The 24,007-nt window shown below is 38.9% G+C and overlaps 1 protein-coding gene across 1 annotated transcript in view; it reads left to right on the top strand.

Moving 5' to 3' along the window:
- The window catches only part of TEX2 (testis expressed 2), a 55,567-nt gene that overhangs the window by 6,422 nt on the left and 25,138 nt on the right, over positions 1 to 24,007 (top strand). The window contains exon 2 of the mRNA XM_074921794.1: positions 17,674 to 19,328. Within this exon, the coding sequence (XP_074777895.1) occupies positions 17,700 to 19,328 (1,629 nt within the window). The 5' untranslated portion in view covers positions 17,674 to 17,699. The remainder of the gene's footprint in view (positions 1 to 17,673; positions 19,329 to 24,007) is intronic.

The following is a 24,007-nucleotide window of genomic DNA, read 5'->3' as shown; positions in this document are numbered from 1 at the left end:
GACAGGAGCATTGCAGAAGAATGTCCCTTAGTGCTGGTGAATGTATTGCATGTTCTGGGCCACTTAGCCTGTCGTTGCAGGATAGTCCTAAAGCTGTGAGAAGATGGGATGGTCAAGCTGTCAAGGATCTATTAAAAAGAGTATGAAAATGCGTATTCAGGAATTGGGGTACTCTTCCAAAGGATCTATTTGAGTCCAAAAAATTGCTGTATTGGGTTTTAGTAGCTTATGCAGAGGACTGAGAGCTGTTAAGACTTTAGATCTTATTCTGGATTTCATGTGTTTTGTCAACTATACTTCTGTTGCAAAAATATAAGCACAAACCAGGCTAATATATCATTTGATACTGCGAATTTCAAAGCAGAGGACAGAAATGTAGATACCCGTCATGAACTGCATTGAAGTTCTGATCTGAAATTAAATAGCTGCAAAAATAATTTTGTTTTACTGGAAGTTAGGATTAAGGCTGAGGAAATAAAAATGTCTCATTTGGGAGCCCAGACAGACTCAAAGAATAAGGCTTCTTTGAAAGGAAGGGAGATAGTCATGCTCACACGCTTGTGATTGTGGTATCTTGGTTAAGAAATATTGCTTAACATGTGATACTAAAAGCAGACAGTGAAAGTTGTCATCTGAGTTTGGCTGTCTTGGTCTCCTGGCTTCTGGTTGCAGTATGTTGTATTACCTTCTCTTCTGAAACTTCTGAGTATCGAGAACCTGCCTGTGGGGAGCTCAGCCAGGTTTCCAAGAGCATCCTCTAGCTGAGACCGGGAATGATAATCTCACAGCTGAGTCGCAGAATTCCCATACCCCCTGCTCCTGCCTGTTGGTCACCTCCCACCTCCTGTTCCTGTCTCCCTGCCCCACAGTGGGCAGTGCAAGGTGAAGATTTCTGCTCTGGACGCCGTCCAAGCTGGGTATTTCCGTCCTATTTGCTTAATATGTATCTGTCATTTCTGTTGCCCAGAGGGGCTTAACTTTCTTTCCTAATACTCTTGTGTAATATTTGGGGTTGAACACATAAATAAATGTATTTTGGTGGTAAATGAAAGTGACCCATATGTTTCTCCTCTTGTTTGTAGCTGCTGTGAAGTTTGATAAGGCTTATCTTTGTAAGACCACCTCAGTAGTAGTTCTTTTTATCTAACTGCTTTCACACTTTTTCCTGTTCAACTTGACTTGAAGTATTAAACAAATTAATTGGGAGAAAGGCGGAGAATGAAGGGGGAGGTAATCTTAAATGTCTGTCAACTCAAAAACGTGCTAGTTAATAAAGGTTTTGCCAGGTCTTTAATAAACCTGAACAAATGCATGACTTCTTTACAAAAGTATTTTTATGCAAAAAAAAAAAAATAAAAATTTGCCACTATTTATATGTTATTTTAATGAATAACAAGAGATGTGGATGGAGAAAGGACCAGCTATGCATGCAAACTATCTTGTGTTTTGTGTTATTCCAGTTATCATCCCCTTCATGACAACAGGCTGAGTTTTCTAAGATGTTTTAACACTGTCTAGAGGTTACAGACAAGCTGAAGATCTGTGCCCAGCAGTTGTAGAAAACTCTGAGAGTGTCTGAAAAGATTCATTTAGAGGTGTGTTGTATTTAAGAGCATGAATATTTGGAGATCCATACAACCACTTTGTCATGCAGCTTTGAGATGTGGATTGAAGTTGAGTATTGAACAGATTTTTATGAAGCCTTGCTTTTCTGATGAGTTGGGACAACTTTTCAGTTTCATTTATATTGGTCAGATTAAAAAAAAATCTAGCTAGATATTTATTCTTTCTATCACGTTAAAACTTCACAATTAAAATGATAAAAGTGAGTAAATGGCTGTGCTGCACCATGGCTGCTATTTTAGTACTTTACTTTCCCAGGATATGGGGTTTTTTTAAATCTGCTTCTTGCATCCAGATGCCCTAAGTGGTGTATTTACCAAAGAAAACTGTTGTGGGTTGACTGTCCTGTAATTTCTAGTCACAACATGGTATGGTGTGAGCAGTGGCTTGTCAGGCTGCCTCCTCCAATACCACAAGCCAAATAAATGCTGAGTTGTGTGACCCATTCAGATCCCACGCTGTTAAAGAAGGTATTGTCTGTTACGATCGCACTTCTGATTCCTTCATGGAGTTCAGGAGAACTTTTGAGGGGGTGTGGAGGCTGTTCTGTGATTTGACAGAGAGGAGCTTGTCTCGCAGTGTGGTGATGAATGCGAGGTGAAGATTTCCATCCCATGTCTGTGTTGCCACTTAGACTGGTTTTTTTTTTTCAGTTTTCCCAAAAAAGCAACCAATCTTGTCTCTAAAGCCTCTATTATATATAGCATGGCAGAGACAGCTCCTTAGGGATGGGTGCAGCTTCCTCACACTTCAGTCATCACAGTTTTTTCACCTTATCCTGGAGGACAACTGTAGCTGCCACCCATGCTTGGCTTCTCTGACTTGACCTCTCTCAGCAATTAAAAGCTTCGCTAAACAGCCGCACCCCTGATGCATGGTGATGCAAGGGAGTACGTGTGTACTCAGAACCTTATTAACATGTAATTCAGAGCTTATATGGCTGCTTGTCTCTGATAAACAAATGCATGGTGGATTTATGAAGCATGTATATAAGAACATTGCCATATGCCTGAAATTAGAATTGCCTGCATAATACTGTAATTGAACAAGGCAGGATATGGCTCAAAGACACTTGCTTCCCTTTGCCCTTTTGAATCCATCTGGTGGCTTTCACTGTTCTTTTATCTCCCAGCAAATCAAGACCTTAAAATTGATGACCTAAAATTCATTTCCCTGAAGCTACTTTAATGACACTTCCCTTTCTGAGCATGTGCATGCACAAAATGTAACCTACATACAGTGGGATGCATTCATTCTTACCTGTTTTTATCAACTAGTTGAGACTATAGACATTATTTCTGTCTGCAATAGTAGAAACTTTTATAGTGCTGAAGGCATTTGCTGGACAAACATAACACTGATAATACCTGATTATTGAATAGCAAATATAGGATGAGAGAGGGAAGATTTTAGCCTTTTTTTCCAGGGAAGTAACTGCAAAGGAGGATGACAGTAGGGAACATGCACGGATACTACTTGAATTTAAAGTAGAACTGGGGTGGTTCTTAAAAATTCATTTTAAAAAAAATTTTTTTAACCTCTCTTCTTCATATTGTGCTATGAATTCAGCAGGCAATTGTGGAATAGGGGTATGTGTTGCCACGGGACACCCACTTTCTGACCTTTTTGTTTTCAGCCTGTGGGGTTGTCAGATGAAATTTTTGGAGACAACTATGTTGATTAATGTTAATGATAATGCAAAAGTGAGATCTGTGTGCCTGTTTTATACCTCCATATGTAGCTGATCAGAATTTAGTATGTGCATCTCTGAAATAATGAGGCCTGGAGGAATGGTGTCATTTACAGATGTTGCCCCATCATATTGGTCTACCTTCCACTAAGATAAGGACCTGTGTCTGTGTTTGCATGCTATATGAGTGAATAATACCATATAGGAACAAATAATTGCTTTCTGAGCTGAGAGAAAATGAGTAATGGCTGTCTGTGTTGCTTCCTGCATTATTGATCTTTGGAAACTACTTTTCACCAGAGGCAGTGAGAACATTTTTCAAAGAGTGCTGAAAAGTTCAGAAAACTGTTAACTAGCATTAAACATTTTAGAGAGTTGTTTTGTTTTTTTAATTCCATGTTTGTGGCCTCATTCACACAGTAAAAGAACATGTTGGGGTAGATCCATGCTGCTGAAGAAAAGGAGAGCACTGTTTGTGACCTTTCCAATCTTATTTTGTTTACATTTTTTTGAGAGTATTCACATGTCAAATTAGCTTTCTAGGTGTGTTAACAGTACCCATGTTTTGAGAGAGAAAAGCAGAATAGGAAGGATCCCCACATATTCTTGTTAATTAGGGTGTGAACAAAAGGGCTATAAAGTGTGTAAGGACCTCACTTTGGTATCACAGTATATTGATTTTCCTTATGAGAAATATGGTGTCTTTGTATTTACTTCTATGTAAAATGTTCCTGTTGATTCAGATTGCTGGCAAAGCTGTTTTTCTTTCATGTGTCTACCTGCCGTGGTTTCTTAGCAATTAGGATTAGAAAAATATGTTCTGGGAGGTGCTCATCATTTTCTGACTCAGTTGATTTCAATAAGAGTCAAGCCTGTAAAGCAGCTGTTAAGGTCAGGCAATCTGTAATTGACCTATCATGTGTTGCAATTAAAATGCTTGTAGAAATAGGAGTTACCTCAATCACTCTTGGGGAAAAAAAAAACCCAGACCCCCAGAAAGCTTTAATATATTAAACTGATCCATTAACTATTGCTCTCTTCTGTGTCTAATGCAAGAAATGGAGGGGAATGCAAGTGAAGCTAGTAGCTCTGATTTTAGAGGTGTGTTTTTGGCAGGGACCTCTTTTGTGTTCTGGATAATGAAGTCTGGGGAAGATGCTTGCTAACATCTGTCAATTAGTAAGTTTATACCTTGAAATATTTAGAGTTACAAATACTGTGTGAAATATAAGAAGACGCATATTTAAACAGAAACATACATGTGGTTGCTTTTGCCACATACTTCTGCTTCTTTTGCCTTGATACTTTTGTGAGTTTTGTAAAATATTTTAATGTACTGTAATAGAATGGCTAGGAATTTTATAGTTGCTTCAGCCTTGCACACTTGAGTGGGCTTTCTTGTGTCTGTCTCAGCCATTATTTTTAATCATAAAATGCTCTTTAATGCAAAATTAATCTTTGAGAGACTATAGTGGAAATGTGTATGACAGTTGCAAGGATATAGAACCTTTTTGACAATCTGAAAAAGCCCAAAGACCCCTTATGTGTTCCTAGTTGAGAAGCTGGGAAAGTCTGGGTTGTCTGTCCTAATGTTTTTAGTTGAGCCTCACTTAATATCTTTGCTCTTCGAGGTGTTTCTGTGTTGTGTGTTTGGTTTTGTGTTGGCTTTGCTTATTAAAAAACCCCACCAAACCCAAAAACTTTCTTTAGCACAGGAGAAATTCAGGTTGTTAGGGGCCATCTAAGTGCCATTTCAATCTTTGGAAAATTTTGGTATCTTGGATGTTGGCCTGTCCTCATCACTCTGCACAGTGTCCTCTAGTTGGAAAGCTATGGTGCTTCTGAACTTTTGCATTTTAGTTTGTAGGTATTTGAGTTGAACATAAATCTGAATGAAATGAGATGAACGTTGCCTTAAGCAGAGAGAGATGTCTGGTACTCACCAGTTCTGAGTTTGACATTTGGTTTTGCTGCTATTCTTAGGAAAACGTTTTTTCAGAGTTGACGTTACATTTTGTTAACTTTCTATGGATCATTCTATGAATTAGAAGTTAAAGGAGTTTAAAGCATAGAAGCTGTTGTTAGTGTATGATCTCTGTGCACCTGTTGCTAGAATAAGATGGGTTGTGTGATTCTTCAGCTGCTTTAGCTTGGTTCTCAGTCTTTGCTATTGCCATTTTAAGTAGTGATTCTGTGTGATCTTATTTGTTCCAAGTGCTGTGTGAATGCTACTCTTCAGTGACATAAGTCAAAGCAAAATTTTTCTTACCCTCCTAATAATACTGCAACTCAAAATTTAACATGGTTACCTGCTCAGGGGTTTCAGAGAAGTCTGGAAATCTAGTCCATAAGCCATTTCCTTCCAAAATAAGATCATGAAGAGCTTTTTCGTTCATGTGGTGCTGATTTATGTCTCTTGCCTTAGCAGTTTTCAGGTAGTATGAAATGTTGGTAGTATCTTTCTCCGTTACTTCGTCATGGAATCCAATGACAGGCAAGACTACCCAATGAATGGCATAGAGCTATTGGCAAGACTGCCTCTCTAACTGCTAGCAACAATTTTTTTAAGAAACCTTGCAGAACAGTCTGACTTCTGGGTTGAATTATTTTTGAATTGCTTTTGTCCCACCACTTCTCAAACTCAATTGCAACTCTGAGAAGACTCGCATATTACAAAGTCCTATTTGTTGACCTTTTCCTAAGCTTTTTTGTCCTTTGGACCCTCTGGGGATTATGCCTGCAAAAACTTCTAAAAATCCTGTTCTATTCTATCTGGAATGTGTTTTTGGCATTTATCAAAGACACTTTTTGCTTTGCTTGGGTAGGTGAGATGCAAGGAAATAAATGTAATCAACATGCCCTCTAACAGTAGTTCCCTGTGTTAATAATGATAGCTTGCTCTGTATCTTCAGGTACTTTAGGTTAATTAATTTTCACTTGTTAAGTACAACTACCTTTCTAGTTAAGTATGAATATTTTTTTATTTGTATTAAATGCAGATGTAGCCCTTCTTCCCACAGACAATTTAAGCTTTCTGAAAGTAGCCTTGCTTTGATGAGTTGTTCTTGTTTTGTTTTCTTGCCAACTGCCTGGGGATCCAAAAGTTGGAAAGGTACCACCAGAGCTGGAGGATGAGAAAGATCAGAAACTAGATAATCCTCAGATGACTGGTCTGTGCCTGGGGCATGCCAGGGTCCTAGGTATGTGAAGTCATCTATATTTCTGTAGGAAATTCTGTATTTCTTACACTTCTCACAGGGTCTAGAGTGGTTGCAAAGGCAACAGCAGTGACCTGGCTGTATTGGAAGAGCTGGAGACAGTGTGATGTTTCTGGCTAAAGTTACCTTGGTAAAAACCAGCAGTTGTCCATGTGAGTGAGTAACCTTCTGTAGATGACAACGTAGACATTCCTTTTAGCTGAAGCATATTGAGCCATCAATTCCCAATATGTGTGCAGAGACACGTTCATAGGTGCGTGGCAATGTGGGATGGCAAAAAGTCCTGCTGACACTTGTATATATGAAGTTGTGAGGACTTTGCTGGTAGAGAAGGGGGCTCATCGAGTGCGTGAAGTGTTGCAAAGATATTCCACTTGTTTGAGTGGGTCTGTGAGAGGTTGAGTGGAGACATTCCTGCACTCCCCACTGCCCGCTGCCTTCCTCCTGCTCTGCCATTGTGCCTTTCTGGAATATGTAGCATCACTGGTCTGTCATGGTTCTGTAGCTCTTTAAGAGTTATTACCTTGCTGCTTTCGGGATGTGTGCTTATCCAAACCTAAATAAGTATTAAATGCTTTAGTCCTGTATAGTTAAAACAGAGAATACCCCCTTCTCTAATTTTGAAAACATCTCTGAGACATAAAGAAACCATGACTGTGTATATGTTTTGCTCTGTCAGGTAAAAAAGCGTTAAAGCACCTTGCATGCTAATCCTCTGCAAAATATGAAATCAAAATGAAGGTTGTACATAGGAAATATGAGATTTGATGAATCATTAAAAATCCACTGGAAAAAAAAAACAGTTTAGATACCTATGGGGTATGGTTTGTAAATCTGTAGATTCCATTCCTTTTAAAAATTATTTTTCATAACTACATTTTATATGAAGACCTAGAGTTTGAATTATTAATTAGTGCTGCTCATCTGTGTATCTGTGTTTAGCTTCATGTGGACAAACATATTGTTAATATTTTTGCTGTTCTCATATGAAGGTGTATGATGATCATTCTAACTTTGCAGTTGCTGTGAATATTGACTGACTTTTTTTGTTAGTGAAACGAATGTAAATGTAAAGTCCTTGAACACTCACTTGTAGGCATTTTTACCTATTGATGTGTATTTGAATTGCTGGGGAAAAATGAGCCTGTAATACAATTCTGATAAGGCCTTTTTAATTTGGGATTGAAGGCAGTTTAGTTTACTTCGTTTTGGAAACATGTTTTCTGTAAGTCAGAATTTCCCCTAAAGATTTTATAGTAACCTTTAATTTAATCAGTGATGCAGACAGCATTTTCAGCTGTGGACTAATCTGCAGAGGTTTTAGATAATCTTTCATCAGATTAATGAGGAGTTGATTTTTTTTTTTCCACCGAGATCAAGAGGGAGAGAGTTACAGTGCTACATAGTTTTATATTCTACCTCACCATTTACCTTCTCAATAGGATGTAATTTTTAATGTTTAAACTTCTGATGTTTTGTTTCTCTCATAATAAAGCATTTTCAGTTGAGATGCTGAACTTCTACAGCACCAGCAAATTCTGATTTAGTCTCTCTTCTGTTTTAGAAGAGAACAAACGCAGCAGTTGCATATTTATTGCTCAGGATTGCTAAGGGACCAGTGGGTTTTCTACTCCCATTTGGCTTGTCAGGGTGACTGAAGAGAGTGCTTCAGTCAGGTAGTATGGCAGTTTTAGAAAAGTGGAAAAAAATGGCTTTTGACTGTGACAAAATTGTTTGCCTCTTTCTTTCTGTGGGTATGCTCTGGTTTAAATGTATTTATTTCTAAATTTCTTTCTTCAGGAGTTTCAAATCTAGGTTGGTAAGCCTTTGTTGTTCTGGGACGTTTCTCACTCAAGACCAGATGAGGTTTTGGGGTAATTTTGATGCCAGTGACTAGTTACCTGGAAAAGACAGCAATATACGATACAGGAAATTACTAAATCTCCAAAATCTGTAACGTGGGGATTTGGTGGTGGTTTTGTTGTTTTGTTTTGTTCTGTTGTGGGAATTAGGGAACTAGTAAAAGGTCCCTTTGAACTATTTCATGAGTGTTTTGGAAGGAAAAGATGTTGCTTGCAAGTATGAGTGATGAAGAAACAAGAATAAAGTAGTTCATAGGAGGAGAACACGTGAATGGAGAAAGTATGATGTGCTAGACTTCTTATTCTTATTGTGCCAAGAGGGAGTAAATGTCCTCTAATGAAATTACACTCTGGTGCAGTTTGAATGTACTGCAAAGAGCAGAAGAATATGTTAGTGAAAGTGTGAGTAATCTGAAAAAAAAAAATTATAGTTTGAGTTGACTGCAAGATAAAAGCAACTTTTTGCTGTTACGACAGTTCTTCTCACAGTGCTTTATTAACGTGTATAATACTCAGAGTATTGGGGAGCTTCACCAGTAGTATTGCAGTTGTTTGGGAAACAAACAGTAGAGGTTGTGCTGATATTGAGCTCTTGAAGAGCTGCACATTAAAAACCAGTTTCTGGGCTCAACTTGAGGCTAATGTTGCCAGTACTCACTCCATACCTCTTCCAGCTTCTCCTTTGAGTTTCAGAGTATCAGTTCATTGCAAAATAAAATCTGACCTGTAGCAACTGAAGAGTACTATGCTGATACGATGGCAGGGCAGCAACCTCTGTCTAGGCATGACATCAGGTTTGTTGAACTGCAGAAGTCCTTCTTGCCTCAGTGTTGACAGGCTTCAGCTCCCAGCTCTGGCAGCTTGGAAGTGCTGTGCTAACTGCCAGAGGAGTGCTTTGCTAGCTAGTTTTCTGTCTCACACTTTAGCAGATTTGTTGCTGCCCTGTTCTTAATCTAGTGCTGATGCATATTGCTTTATTGGAATAGAGTTGTTTTGGGACTGCCTTGCTTCTGAAGTCCAGCAGAGAGGCATTGTTCTGTGAATATGACCTTCAGGTTATGGGCCAGAGGGATGAGGACCCTGTTCTGCAACAGCGATTCATTCTTTTTTCAGAAAGCTCCTGGTGCTTTTGTGTTTCTATATGTTCTTGTTTTTAAAAGGATAAATATCACAATATGTAGCAAAATAAAGTGATTCTTCTCTACCCACTGTTTACTGTTGTTCTGTGAGTTATGTTTTGGTTTACGCTTTAATGTCTTTTATTTCTTCTGTTAGGGGAAATGTTCAATTTTTTATAAATAATGCTTCACTTTACTCTTCAGGAAAAAATTAAACAGGGAGAAGTTAGATTTTTCTGAGTTTCTGGACATTCTTTAACTGCTTAGCTTTTTGTGTTTGTCAAAATTAAACGGTAGTGCAGCTTTACGAAGTTTTTGGTGTAAGTGATGTGTCATGGAAGAAGAGGAATAGGAAAGAATAGTTTCTCTGCCTTCACTGATAAAGTTAATTATTAATGTGGTAGCTGACCTTTCTTAGATCTTTGGGGAAAATGTTAATACAGAATAGACTCGCTTAGCTAACATTAAACAATTTTTATTTGATTATTTTTGAAGCATTGTAAATAGAAGCTTGTATTAAGGACCTTATTAGCAGCGCCTGTCTTCAAAAAAAAAACCCAAACTGGTAATTTTGAAGACTCCTTATTTGCCATTGCAATTTACTTGACCTTTCTGTCCTAGGCTTCACTAAACAACTCTTCTTATTTATCTCTGATAGTTTTATAGTTTTCATTAGATGTATCATCTCATTGACAATACTCTAAAATATTGCCTAAGATCTTTCATTGAAGTATCCCTAAGTGTACCTAAATGCTGGTTATTTAACTTGGATTATTCTTACCTTAAAATCATTTGCACAGAATTTTTTTTTTTTTTTAATGAGGCTCAGAGAACTCCTGATGGAGGTATTTTAGCTGTTAACCAACTTAGTTGTGATAACCTGGTTGACCTCTGTTAGAGGTATGTGCTGTGGAAGGTCTGTGTGTGTATATTCTAGTCCATAGTGGGTGGCATCATCTGCTTTGGCTGTGATCCTTGTGTTGAACACACTGGACTCCTTTCTTTTAATAATACTTGATACTGATATAAAATTTTTCATTTGTGTGCTTAGATTTAAAACAGGTTTTATTGGGGTTTTGTTCCTCTTTTTCCCTGCTCTGTATCTCAAATCCAGTTGTGTGAAGTTGAAAGGTGAAGCAAAACTTCCTCCTTACTCCTGTTGGAAAGTGAGCTTTAAAGTGTCTTCAGGCTGGGTAACTAGATCCCTGACACAAAGATTTCACAGGGCTATTGTGTGACAGTAATTACTAATGCTCTCTATGTAGTTCATTTAAAAGTAATGACTAGTGGATGTAAAAGGAATAATAGATGTTAACCATGGAATACATTAACTTGTGGAGATGCCAGGGGAATGTAATTTGTCATAATTAGAAATCTGAATGGGGATAGGAAAGGATGTTTAAATTTGTTTTTTTTGTATCCTTTTTTGTCTTTTTTAGTATAAATCTGCTGAATGAGATGAAATTTACGTGACAAATAATGTCCCAGTAGCTGTGGTCTGTGCTTCAGTGAGGTCATTCTGGGTGAAATGGGAACTGGCTTTCTAGACAACTTCTGTGGCAAAGTAGTGGTAACGGATTATTGGAGATGTAAACTTCCAATGATTTAAAACTGCTTAAATAAAGACTGTGAATGATAAGGATCACTAATACTGTGCTTTGTTTTGAAGGACATGAAATTAAGACTTGTAGCTCTTTAGAGAAGGAATTTTGCCTGATGCCAAGATCTATGTTGTTTACGTTAAGGATAAAGAGGAGCAACAGTCCTCCCATATCTCTTAGTGTTGAAAGGAAGATATTGAGTCTCTAGTAAATCAAGTGGAATTTATAATTTCTGAGAGCAAATATGAATTTCACATCACATTGGCTTGTGCAGGTATTCTCAAACAGGGAATAATTTAGCATGCTTCTAGTCTGGTTTGGGAGCAGTGGCTTAATGCGTTGGGGTGGTTCTGTCTGTGTAAGATCTTCTGTAGCTCTTCTGTGACACCACATAGATGTTGCAAAGATACCTAAACCAAATACGCTGCTTCTACTTCCTACCAAATGGAGGATAGATTTAGGGTATGACTCATATAGCTGTCTTCAGTCTGACACTTGGAAATTACTATTGAGTAACCCAAAATAATAAAAATGAGCCCCACCAGACCTGAAGAACAACTGGTTTTTTTCCCCAGTCTAGGGGATGACAGTGTGCCAAAGCAGGAGGTGCCTGTTGGAAAGAGTGCTGGCACAGAAGGATTATTGGGGAAAACAGAAACGTAACCAGTTAGAAACATCTTTTCTTTTGAACAGTGATGGCAGTCTGCATGAAGTCAAATTGTGGTATTATCAATAATCAAATTAGTGGCTTCCTAAATAGCATTTAGTGCTTTTTCTTCTGACGCAACTGACAGATACAGGGGAAAGTATTACAGTGTTTTTTAATAACCTTTAAGACTTGACTTAGCAGGAAAGGAATTTCTGTTTTGTGGAAAATGCTTTTTTTTTTTTTGTCTGTGTTTAGTAGCAACGAGCAGGGAAAATACTCTGACAAGTTTTGAATCTTGCTGCAGATTTTTATGAAAGCATTTTACTAATATAGCATACCCTTTCCCCCTTGTGTAGATGTTACAATAAGCAACAGCAGTGTGATCGGAATGGTTGGCTGTTGCAATATGTGTGAATTTAGTTACCCAATCTGTCCTGTTTCTCCAACTGAAAGATTACGAAAAACATTGAATTGCTCTACTGAATATCCCTTAATTAGTAAGCGTGCCTAAATTGAACTAAGCATGGTGTCTGCAACTTTGACCTGTTTTTTAAGTCAGTTCTTAGTTCACTGCTTTGTGTTGGTTGAATCACTTTTTAAATTGTTTATGTGAAAATAATTGCTTTGCTCTATCTATAAAGTTGACAGTATGATTGTTTAAAACAGGCACTTCAGTGCACCGTGTTTTTTTCTCGGTGCTGTGAAGTAGGTGGTTTCTGAGGCTAAGCTGAAGAAGGGTGTGTGGGGGGTGTTTGTCCACTGCACGGAAAAGGAAGAGGGTTTGCCAGTTCTGGAGAAGGCTGTTTGTGCTGTTGGGCAAAAGGACAGATTGCTTGGGTGCTTGGCTGTTTCTATAATCACTCCCAATTAGTCATTCCTGGCATAGGTAAGAGCACATGTTACTGTAGCAACACTTACAAGAGGTGTCATGGCCTAACTTGACCCAGTGCTGCCCAACACCTGGCCTCTCCCTGGGTGTCCCTGTTTGTCAGCAGGTGCATCACGGCGTGGTGGAGACGTGCTGTCATCTGGGTAAAAACGCATCCTCAGCTCCTGCACTGTACTGCCTCGCTGCTCCGTAGGAAAGGGCTGGGCAAGAAATATTTTCGGTTCCCAGGCAGCGTGCATGCACTGTTTGGCTTGCTCTTCCCTGTTGTTGTAGTGCCTTAAAATCAATGCCTGTAGGTGAGGATTATAAACTGCTGTTATGTGGGTGATGGGGGTGCAGTGGTTTAACATAAGAAGTAGAAGTGACAGTAGTTGGTTGGCAGCTCTCTCATTTTGCTCTGAAAAAGCATCCAAAGTTGAAACCTTTGGGGGAAGGGAATTCTTTTCCAAGCAGCCTCCTTCCCTTCCAGGTAAAAATTCATGTTTGAATAATTTGAAGCCTGAGGATGTAAGATTATTATTGAGGCCTGCCTGCTGCATAAATAAAACTGATACCTTACATATTCAGAATCAACAACAACAGGAAAAAAAAAACAAAAACAAAACACTAAAGAGGCAGCCAGAGAAGGTGGGGACAGTGTGGCTTTCAAAAGAAGGATCAGTGAAAACCTGTTTCTGCAAGTATTGTTGTATTCTGCAGTCAGTTCGGAATTGTGCCCCTTCAAATGGAAACGCCAGGTCTTCAGACAGCTGGGAGAGGAGGTAAGGAGTAGGAAAAGGGGAAGCAAGAGTGACGAGAACATAGCTGGAAATCAGTAGTGAATCTGTTAGAATGATTTAAGGGTTAAAAACATATGGTTCAAGAACCTGATGAAATATCTTTGTTATTAAAACTGAACACCTAGTGAAAGAGCTGTCAGGAGTGGTAGAAATCAGGGGTGTTATTGTGGTATTTGCTGTGAAAATGCTTCTCAATATCTACTTGAGAAAAAAAAAAACAAATCCTTCACAATAAAAAAGAGAAATTGTGTACAGGAATAGTTGGAAACATGGGCTTGCCCAGAGCAGGGGAAAAATTTCTCCCCTACAACACAGGATATGGGAGATTACTCTCAGTAGGGTATCTGGTGTATTGAGAGGTTAGAATTGTTTGGAATAATGTTGAGAGAGGGCTGCTGTTGTAATCCCAACGGATAGTCAGAATGTCTGTAATGAAATACCTGCTGATGGCCAAAACACACGTGCTCTCTTAAGTAAATAGCATGACAATATTTCTCCTGTATTCTACATTGTTTTTTAATGTACCAATTGTTTGAAAATTTGATACAAGACACACCTTTGAACAGTTGGGCTTGAGAAAAGCATGAACTGCCTGGTAGCAAAACCAGCCTATAAACAGGGTTGATTATAAAGTCCCATCAAGATAGAAGGCGGCCAAAAATTACTCTTTGCCCAGATAGAAACAGTTGTTCCTGCAAACCCGTCCTCTCAACTGAAATATCAGTTGGACCAGATGTTGAAGGCATTGAATACTGCAGAGTTATCTTGTAAATTGTGGGCTAAGGATGCCAAATTGCAAGCAGTTGGATTATGGTAATGTTTTGCTGTGGCCCTGTTGATAGTGCTGATTTAAGAATGCTTTTATAAGACATAATTCATGGTATAGTAATATGTTTAAGGGTAGACAAATATTGGCTAATCAGGAATTTCCTTCCTTTCTGTGTTAACTAGTTAATCATGATGTTAAAAAAAAAAATCTTGCTTGTTCAGTAAGCAGTAAAATTTTTTTTTTCAGTACATTTGGTGTGTGCAAGTAAACTTCATCTGTTTCAGGTAATTAGCACTGCATTAGCACAGCATGGCAACTGGTGTTTAAACACAAGGTAATTAACTGTGCAGTGTAAACACAGTGTGCTAAAAAGCTAACTAAAACCATGAATTTCTATCTGATCGAAAATAACACACTAGAAATGTTATTTGGGGGCGGAGCCAGTCAGTATTTTTCTCCTGTGTTGCTAGATGACTGATACACAGTTACTGCCAAATGGGGAGAAAAGGTCTGACATTTCAGGCTGGTATCAACATTGTGTGCAAGTGCAGCTCCCGTCTGGTGGCTTTTTGGTTGGTGTTTTGTTTTTTCTTTCCTTAGTGTATAGTGTATAAATGGCTCAGTCACCTGGGCAATGCGTAGGGGTTTTTGTATTTACAGATTTTGGTTTGCTAGTCTTTCAGTTTCACAACTGGCACAAAATGTTAGAGATGTGTGATAACTGATGGTCCAACGCTAGGGAAATGGTAATAGAGTTGGATACAGATCTTGTCCAGTAGTAGGGGTTCCCCCCCAAATAAATCTGGGTCTAAAAAAATTGGGAAATTTGCAGTTTGAATGATGTGAAATGGAACCATGTCCATAGGAAGCGTGGATTCTGTATGATGCTGGTTCCCAAGTGTGCTACTCCAACAGGGAAATGAAAGACCAAGTTACGCATACATATGACTGATAAATACATAGCAATCACCAAGTTACACATACATATGACTGATGAATGCATATCTAAACTTCTGAATAACTGAGAGTTCTTACTATTGGGGTAAATAACTACTTGACCCACAGATGTGGCAGGAAGGGTCACAATCTGCGGAGTCTTAAGTGAGCTGGAGGTTACACCTCCATCACTGAAAGTGAGTTGTCCATTTAATACTTTGACATGTCAGGTGGATTTGGGGGAGGACAGAAGAAAACCGTTCTGTGATAAAAGCTGAAGCCAGAACCTGATCTTGAGGCAGAATTTTGTCTCTTAAGCAGTTTGTCAGAAAAATGGTTAGGTGTCAAGTGAAGGTTCTTTGAACCCAGACTGGCTCCCTGATGTATACAGCAGAACTGGGACTAAAAACTGAAATTTAAAATTTCTGGAGACTTTGCATGAAGCAGGATAGAGTCCAGCTCCTTCTGTCCAACCTGTTTGGGAAGCACACAAATGCTAGAAGCAAAGAATACACTAGTCAACAATTTATGAGCCATAAAATGGACAGCTATATTGAGTAGGAGGTTGTGGACAGATACTCACTTCTGTTCCAACATTACTGGGTAAGCTGGGTCACAAAGATCTGCTATTTTAAAATGTTTAACCCAGCTCATTTTACTGGCAGGTTAAAAAATGTTTACATGAACAGCTCCATTAGCAACTATAAAGGGCCACAACCTTTAGTAGGAAGATGATGACAAACAGGTGGCACTGGCTTGCTGGATGACACAGTCTGATATCACAACTGTTTGTGAAGTGCACATTTCTTCACCACCACATAATCATTCTTCTGAACTGCTCTTTAAGCGTCAGCAAAGGCCTCTCATTAATTCAGCTTGACAGTTTGATTACAGCATTTTAACAGCTTCTGAAAAATAATTCAGTTACTGAAGTGGTAAACTTGCTGCCTTGACAATGAAGATAAAGTGCTGCCTCACAGCCAGAAAGGCAGAGCTAATCTTGTAATTCCTGATCCATCTTTTTGTATGGTCACCAGTGCCTGGGTTTCAATCTGTGGTATTTCCTCTCCATGTAAAAATATGCTAAGTTGACTTTCATGGCTCAATCAAATGCTTGAAATAACACGTGGATATAACTGATGTAGAAGGCAGGTATGTTAGTGTGTCTATCACATAAGCAGCCTCTGTGCTGTACTGATTAGAGATCAGTATTTTCAAAAAGTGAGTGAGAAGAATAGTTGCCTCTAGTTGCCTGAAGTGTCCTTACGCATTCTTACAGCAAAACTGCTAGCCGTATAAATTCTTTTGGTATATATATTATCTGAGGTAGATCTCAAACATGCTGTATCTGCAGAAGTCTGACTCATGTCTTTTTGACAGCCGTTAGTTTGATACTGTCTGTTATTTGAAGTGTTTGAAGCTACTTCATCTTGCTGTACTGGGGTTCTGCTGGCATACAGCTGTAAAGGATGTCTAGTCCTGGAATTCAGGAGGATGATATTAAGTTCTGTCCAATTATGCTGTGTTTTGCCTGCAAGTATTGGACTATTGGATATCATTTGTCCATAGCTTGCAAAAGCCGGAAAAGCAAAGACTCATAGAATCATTTATGTTGAAAAAGATCCTTAAGGTGATCAAGTCCAGCCATAAACCATGATAACACACATGATAAAAATAAAATTTAAATCTCTACTTCCTATAGACCAGTTCAAACAGGTATACATGAGAACGTACTGTCCCGCACATGAAGACTTTTACGTATTTCTGATCTTGCTTTGAATTTCAAATTTGCTTTATTTAAAGGAAATAGAAAGTATAGTTAATGCTGTACGTAGCAGGAACTGAGAGTTAGGAGTGAAGAATTTCAGTGTGCTGGGGTGGGATGGGGCTTCTGGAACTCATCTGGTGGGGAAAATAGGAAGGTGACACATCAGAGATGAACTATAATTTCAGAACACTTGGAGGTAATTTTAACAGCACAGCACTTCTTAATACTGCCTTTTTTTTGTGCTATGTGGAAATATGTTACCTAGCAAACAGTAACAAATACTTACACTCAAAATTACAGATATCTTCCACTCTTTTTTTTTTTTTTTTTTTTTAATGGAGGTTGTTTTTTCCTACTAAACTTGTATCAGATTCTTCCTTCAAGATCATCTTAGGAATGGAGAGCGTTACCAAACCCTCTATCCATGATTGCCAGTTGTCCTAAGCATGCTTTTCTCCTTGTCTTTCTTTGAATCTGTTCTTGCATTCAGTGATAGTAAGGATGAGATGCAGTTAAGCAGATGTGAAGGGGATATTAACTAAAATATAGATACGTGTTTTTTGTAGTGAAATAAATCTACGGTCAGTTTCTTCAATAACAGTCCATAAGTTGACTAGACAGCTTTAAAGCCAGTGATACAAGGAGTGTCCAGAGTGTTTGAATTTTTGACTGACCTGTTGACTATAACCTGTCTCTTGTGTTTGGCTCAATGCTTGAAAATAAGGAGGGGGGAAAAAAGGCATTTAACACAGTGTTACATTTTCTTCACAGACTCTGACACATCTCTGGGACCTGCAATGACAAGTCAGAACAGTAGCCATGCAGAGAAAACTGGTGAAATGTCCTCAAAGCAGTCAGCACCAAAAGTGCAGGTCCAAAGATCTGTCTCCCGAGAAACCATCACTATTCATTTCTCTGCATTTGGGAAGGAGGAAGAAGAGGAGGAAGAGGAGTTCAAGGAATTTCTTGATGAGGAACTAGATGACCAAAGCATTGTAACAGCACTTGAAGCCAAGGAAGACCTCTGCTTTGAGCATACCGGCCATGATTTTTCTGGTCCAGCTACCTCGCTTAACGTGGCCAACTCTGCATTACTACTGTCCTCGTCGCCTGCAGTTCTGCCAACTGCAGAGACTGTAAAGCTGTTGGATTCTCCTTCCACATCCCAAGTATTCAGTACAGTGCCACTAGTCCTGTCTCCATCATCACACTCATGTCATACAATTAGCTCATCAGGTGCACCACCACCTGTGGAACAGAAATCCAGCCTGTCGTCTTCCCCATCCTCATCCCCTTCCAGATCAGTTATCTGCTCCAGTGGATCATCCACAGTTTCTAGTTCAAAGCCTTTTAAGGGTTTAGTCAAGTCCCTTTCAACAGATGTGGAACCAAAAGAACCCACCCCACCGATGCGACATAGACAGTTAATGAAAACCTTAGTGAAATCTCTGTCTACAGACACTTCTAAACAAGAATCTGAAGCTGTGTCTTACAGGCCACCTGACTCAAAATTGAACTTGCATCTGTTCAAACAGTTCACTCAACCTCGAGCTACAGGTGGTGATTCTAAAACTGCCCCCTCATCTCCATTAACATCCCCCTCTGACACTCGTTCCTTTTTTAAAGTACCTGAAATGGAGGCTAAAATTGAAGATACTAAAAGACGCCTTTCTGAAGTAATCTATGAGCCTTTTCAGCTGCTCAGTAAAATAATGGGTGATGAAAGTAGTAGCCACAGGCCCAAAGCCTTATCTTCAAGTGCTTCAGAACTCTCAAACCTTTCCAGTTTGAATGGCCATTTGGAAAGCAATAACAACTACAGCATTAAGGAAGAAGAATGTGATTCTGAAGGGGACTTCTATGGAAGTGACTCCAACCTGAATAGGAACGATCAGTCAAAAATGGCTGAGGAACATGCAAAAGAGACGGAGACCAAAAGCTCTCAGTCTGCAAGCACAAAGGACGTGAGTTCCAAAACGTCACTTGTACTTGAAAAATGCTCGTTGTCTGCACTAGCAAGCAGAGAGGATGAGGAATTTTGTGAACTGTATTCTGAAGACTTTTCCTTGCTAGAGGATGAAAGCAAAACTGATAAACCTACTGAAACTTTGCTCGATCCAGAGATGACTGAGGAAAATGGTACTATGCTCAGTAGTGAAGATGAAAATAATCCGTATGTGCAGCAGCCTAAAATACCAGTGAAAACTTTATACTTCTTAACACTGTTAGTCTATGCTTACTTTATTATCCCTCTCCCCGGCTACTTAAGTGGACTCTTACTTGGAATGGCCCTTGGATTTATGATAGCTGTCTGTGTGATTTGGGTTCTTACTCCACGTACTCATGAATATCTCAAATTGCATAGAAGTATGAAAAAGCGATGGAATACAGGAGCTCTAGACATCAAAGAACCTGAAATACTGAAGGTGAGGTCATGGCAATTTTGTGTGTCTGTCTGTGGGCATTTTTTTGAGTAGAAGTAATAAACTAGATTTATTGTGAAGATGTAAATGAGCTGAATTATCCCCATTTGTAAATACAGTATTGTTTTGGGGTCAGGCGCTTTGGCAGGGGCACAAATGGTTTAGTATCTAAGAATATGTTAAGACTTCAGTATCCTTGAGGATTAGTAGAAAACCAGAATTGCTTCAAAAGTAAAAGGGCAAATGTTTTTGCTGGTGGATTTGAAATGATCCAGCTAACTACTGAGAGCAAGTAGTGTCAGAGTTTAGAGTGTAAAATAACATTTGTGCTTGAAGCTGCATCTTGTGAGATGTATTTTGTTTATGGGGTATTTTACTGTCTAGGCAGTAATTTGTCTTGTCTGTTCAGTCTAAGCAGATTCAAAAGCATTGTGTTCCAGTAAAGCATAGATGGAGAACATAAGGATTCTCCTCAAACATTAAGCTAATTAGAATGGGAGGAGGAATGAGTGATAAAAGGGACATACTCATGGGTTATGATGTTTGTGGTTCTGCATGCCGCTATCTTGAATATTGTACTGTATAATACGGATTACAGTTCAGTAAAACGCATGCCTGAGAGCTGGGTTTTATATCAAGCTCTTAGAAAATTTCTCCTCCCTCCTCTTTGCCCTTTCCCATCTCCACTTCTTGTTCAGATACTGCAAGCTGTTGTCACTTCATATGTCTGGCATGTTGCTGTCTGTCCAGCTGTGATTCATACAACCACTCAGTTAGTTCAGTGGCTTTGTGCTTCTTCTTTGTCCCTGTCCTGCCACTCCTAATTTCCATCTCTGGTGAATTAAAATATTTTCCCAATTTCAGAATTCTGAGTAAAAAAGCATCTACTAGTTTCTGATGTGCACTTCAGAATGATAGTGATACAACCTTCACTTGATATCACTTGCTTATCAGAGTATTTGTGAATGATTTCTTGCATTTGTGTAAATATTAAATCCATCCTGAGCTTTCTGAAGATGCATCTCCAGTTGTATAACAACACAAAGGTTGCATGAATTTAAATTCATACTGTATTGGTTACATGCTGTGGAATCTATAGTGCTAACTGATAGCTAATCTCATGTTTAGGTAACAGAAAAGTTGGAGAAATGGGGTATAAAAGCCAACTTTTGCTGAATACAGGCAGCAATTGCATGCCCATCCCTGATGCTACCTTGGTGGTGCCTGCTTTTCTTGAATGTTATGAGCTGTGGTCTTTATTTGCTGTTGCAAATGCAGACTGAATAATCATGCCTGCCCAGTTGATTTACCTGCTGCTTATGTGTACAGGTCTTCACAAACATTAAGTTCTGTTCTTGTTAACTGGGTGCTGAGACTCTGCATATACATTTGCCTTGATACCTGAAAGCTTGTAAAGATCCTGATACTCACTGTTGGCTGGTGTTAAGATGGCTCTTTGAGGTGTTAGCTATTATTTGGGAACCATTAAACTATATTTTAATGCTTTTATCCAGGAGATAACGTTTTATAACTGTAGGTAAGAAATGAACTGTGCAGAGAAGTCTGTATGAGTGTAGATTGTTTTATGTGACCTGATAAGTATTTCTTGTGCTCATTAACACACAAAGTAATTGTCCTTAATATGTAAAGCCCTGTAAAAGGGCTTTTTAATGCTTCAGGAGTTTAAAAACCAGCTCAGTGCCCATATTGTAGTGGAACATAATGTAATGTGATTTAGCAGATTGCAAGTTATTATTCCCCCTGCATACAACTATTTTCTGTTTGCCTCTGTCAAAATGAGCACTGTTACAGTTTAGATCCTCTGAAAAATTAAAGATTTTAATCAGTAGCAAAACGCATGTGAATATAGGAAAATTCAAACTTGATGCTATTGCGTAAAGATGTTCTCTTCAGGACTTGGTTTTGTGTTCTGGCCTGAATTGCTTTCATGCCATTATGATAAAGGCTATGAGTAAGGTCCCTTTATGGGGCTCCAGGAGTTGGGATTATGCCAAACAGCTGTCAGGCTATTTTTGTGCAAGTACGTGTGCATTCTCCCTCATGTAAATATTGTCTGAGAAGTTTGCATTTCCCTGGTTTCAGGAACTAGTGGAAAATTCTCCACGGCGATTGCCGAAATACCCGAATGTTAATATTGTCTCCCCAAAAATTGTTCCTTTGCAATGTGAAAGAATATAACACTGTTATGCTGGTTAGTGTGTGCTTCTGTAGATTTCTGTGTTTATGTTGCTCGGATGTCTTTGGTGTTGGAGGGAGGAGCCCTGTCCTGTCAGAAAATGCACACAAACCCCCTGCAACTTCAGGGTATGTTTTCTTATCTTCTTACTCCCTTTTCCCTTTTTTCTCTGCCCACATTTTTTTTTTTTCCTTCTTTAATGCATTAGTCTTTTCTGGCTTCCTTACTGGCCTTCTCAAGTGTGCGTTCCCTTGTGTGCTGGCTGATACAAAAGGTTTTAAGTAACAGCTAAAATGGAAATGATGATTTTACCCGTTCCATTAGAACGAACTTTTATGAGAAGATACTCACTATTGGCAGTGTCTGCTGGAGAAGTGAAGCTTTTTCAACCACAGCTGTGCAGAAAGAGGAGGCTTTTTACCAGCATGCTGTTCCTGAATATCACCCAAGGGATTTCATGTTTGGTAGTGGCCTCTGGCAGACAAATGTGTTTTCCAGTTAAGGTGGAGGTTACTTTTACCTACCTTGGACCTTTCTAGTGTCTTTAGATTCCCTGTCAATAAAAACTTAAAAAACGCATTACATTTTTCTTCATTTATCAAGCAAAATACTATTGAAGTATTATAAAATAGTGGTAATGAGAAGGATACTAATACAATTAGTGTGATTTGAATGATCAACAGTCTTTCATGAATTGCAGTGCTGGAGCATTTGATTATATCATTTAAAGATAATGGATATAACTCAATCTGTTAATATCACTGAGAAACTCTGGAAGCAGTTTTAATCCAGATTTGAGTTTGTGTTATGTTGTGAAGTTGACTTGCTGATTCTTTTATTTATGTATTTGAAAATATCACAGAAGTAATGATTTTTATTTTTATTTGGAGACCAGGTCTGTCCCCCCAGACTTCTGGGTCCCTCGTAAGGATCTTTTTTTTTGTAGTTCCCTCCACCTCCCCTCTCAGGTTAAGGTCTACCTGAGATCTTAAACTAAGTAACATTGAAAAGTTGATACTCTGCGGGGCCTGACTCTGCAGTTCTTACTTGCATGAATTTTGTTGAACTGCAGTTGGAAAAAAATTTGCAGCCCAGAGCCATGAAAGAGGAAAAGTAAACAAGGGTGGCCCTTTTAAAGCTGTTTTATGCAAGTACTGTTGTTCCACAGACCCGTGCGTAGCCCAGAGGGCCAGTACAGTTGCTGGTGCTGTGTGATGTGCTGCACTCTGAGAGCCAGCTCAGTCTCTGCTGTCTGACAAACAGGCCAGATCCTGTTAGCACATGTATGGGTTTTTGAATAGTAACTGTGACCTTTGCTGTAAAAACCATGCTGTCCAATATTCCAACCAGATACTTTTCCAGGTTGGTTACCAGTCAGATGGTGAGGCACTTTCTCCTAATTTCAGCTGTGAATTCAGAGCAACTGCTGACCTTTATAAACGGAGGTCACAGGATCCGTGTAAATGGCAAGCAGCTGCAGAGTAGCATATGACTATGGTCATTGTCCTCCCTGAATTACTGAATTTCTTATTTTAACAACTTCGCTAGTACAAAAAAGACCCATCATACAGTCACTCCTCTCCCATACAAGGAAATCCATTGTTATTTCAGCAGTTGGGGAAAATTCATCTGTTGCTAGCACGTTATGGTAACATAACTTCTCTGTTTAGATGCATTGCAAAACGGTTTCCATAGGCTGTGAATCTTTTGTTCCAGTTTGTTTTTTTCAGAGAGAGGTGGAGGTATTTCTGCTTAAATTGTTCTTAGAATGCAGGAACTTCAGAATTAATTGGAGGGTTTCTTGGATAACCTTCTCAAAAATATTTTTTGTGGTAGATGAAACAATTTACAAAAATTAAAATTGTTGAAGTGAGAAGGCAAGTGGTGTCATTTCCCCCATTAACACTGAGTTATATGGGAGAAAGAAAATTCCTGCAGCTGTCACGCATTCAGATTCATTAATAGAGTGAAGAATTGTCATTTGGTGAAGTATTAACATTTCACTCTGTCATACAGTGTTTCTATATGTTACACAATAACTTGAAAACTGAGTGCAAAAAGGAAACCGTGCATCCTTAGAAATTAGGAAACTAAAAATTCATGTACAAGGAGGATTTGTAGTAATGTGGTGTGGTATCTCTTTCATCCTGACTGTTGGCTAGGTACTGTCTGAAAAGAAAGCCCCAAATATTTGAACTTCTGTATCTTTTGGGTTTTTTGGGCTCTGTCTCAAATACATGAAGCAGCCAGTATCTTCCTTGTATAGAAGTCACTATGTAGGCTGCTACGTTAGGTGGTAGATGTATTTATGTTCTGCTGGCTCTAGATTTTGAACATCTGGTACCTTAGGCAGCCTGAAGTCCATTGTTAAAAGTCTTGGACAGGTTCTTCAGTTGCTAGTAACCTGGTGGTTGTGCTGTGAGAAGCAGTGTTTGCACTTCTGTTGGGTTTGTTATGTGCAGTAAGCAGGGAAGGCGGCAGTACG

This window comes from Athene noctua, chromosome 18 (assembly GCF_965140245.1).
Source record: "Athene noctua chromosome 18, bAthNoc1.hap1.1, whole genome shotgun sequence".
NCBI lineage: Eukaryota > Metazoa > Chordata > Aves > Strigiformes > Strigidae > Athene > Athene noctua.
This window is presented reverse-complemented; position numbering and strand designations above follow the sequence as displayed.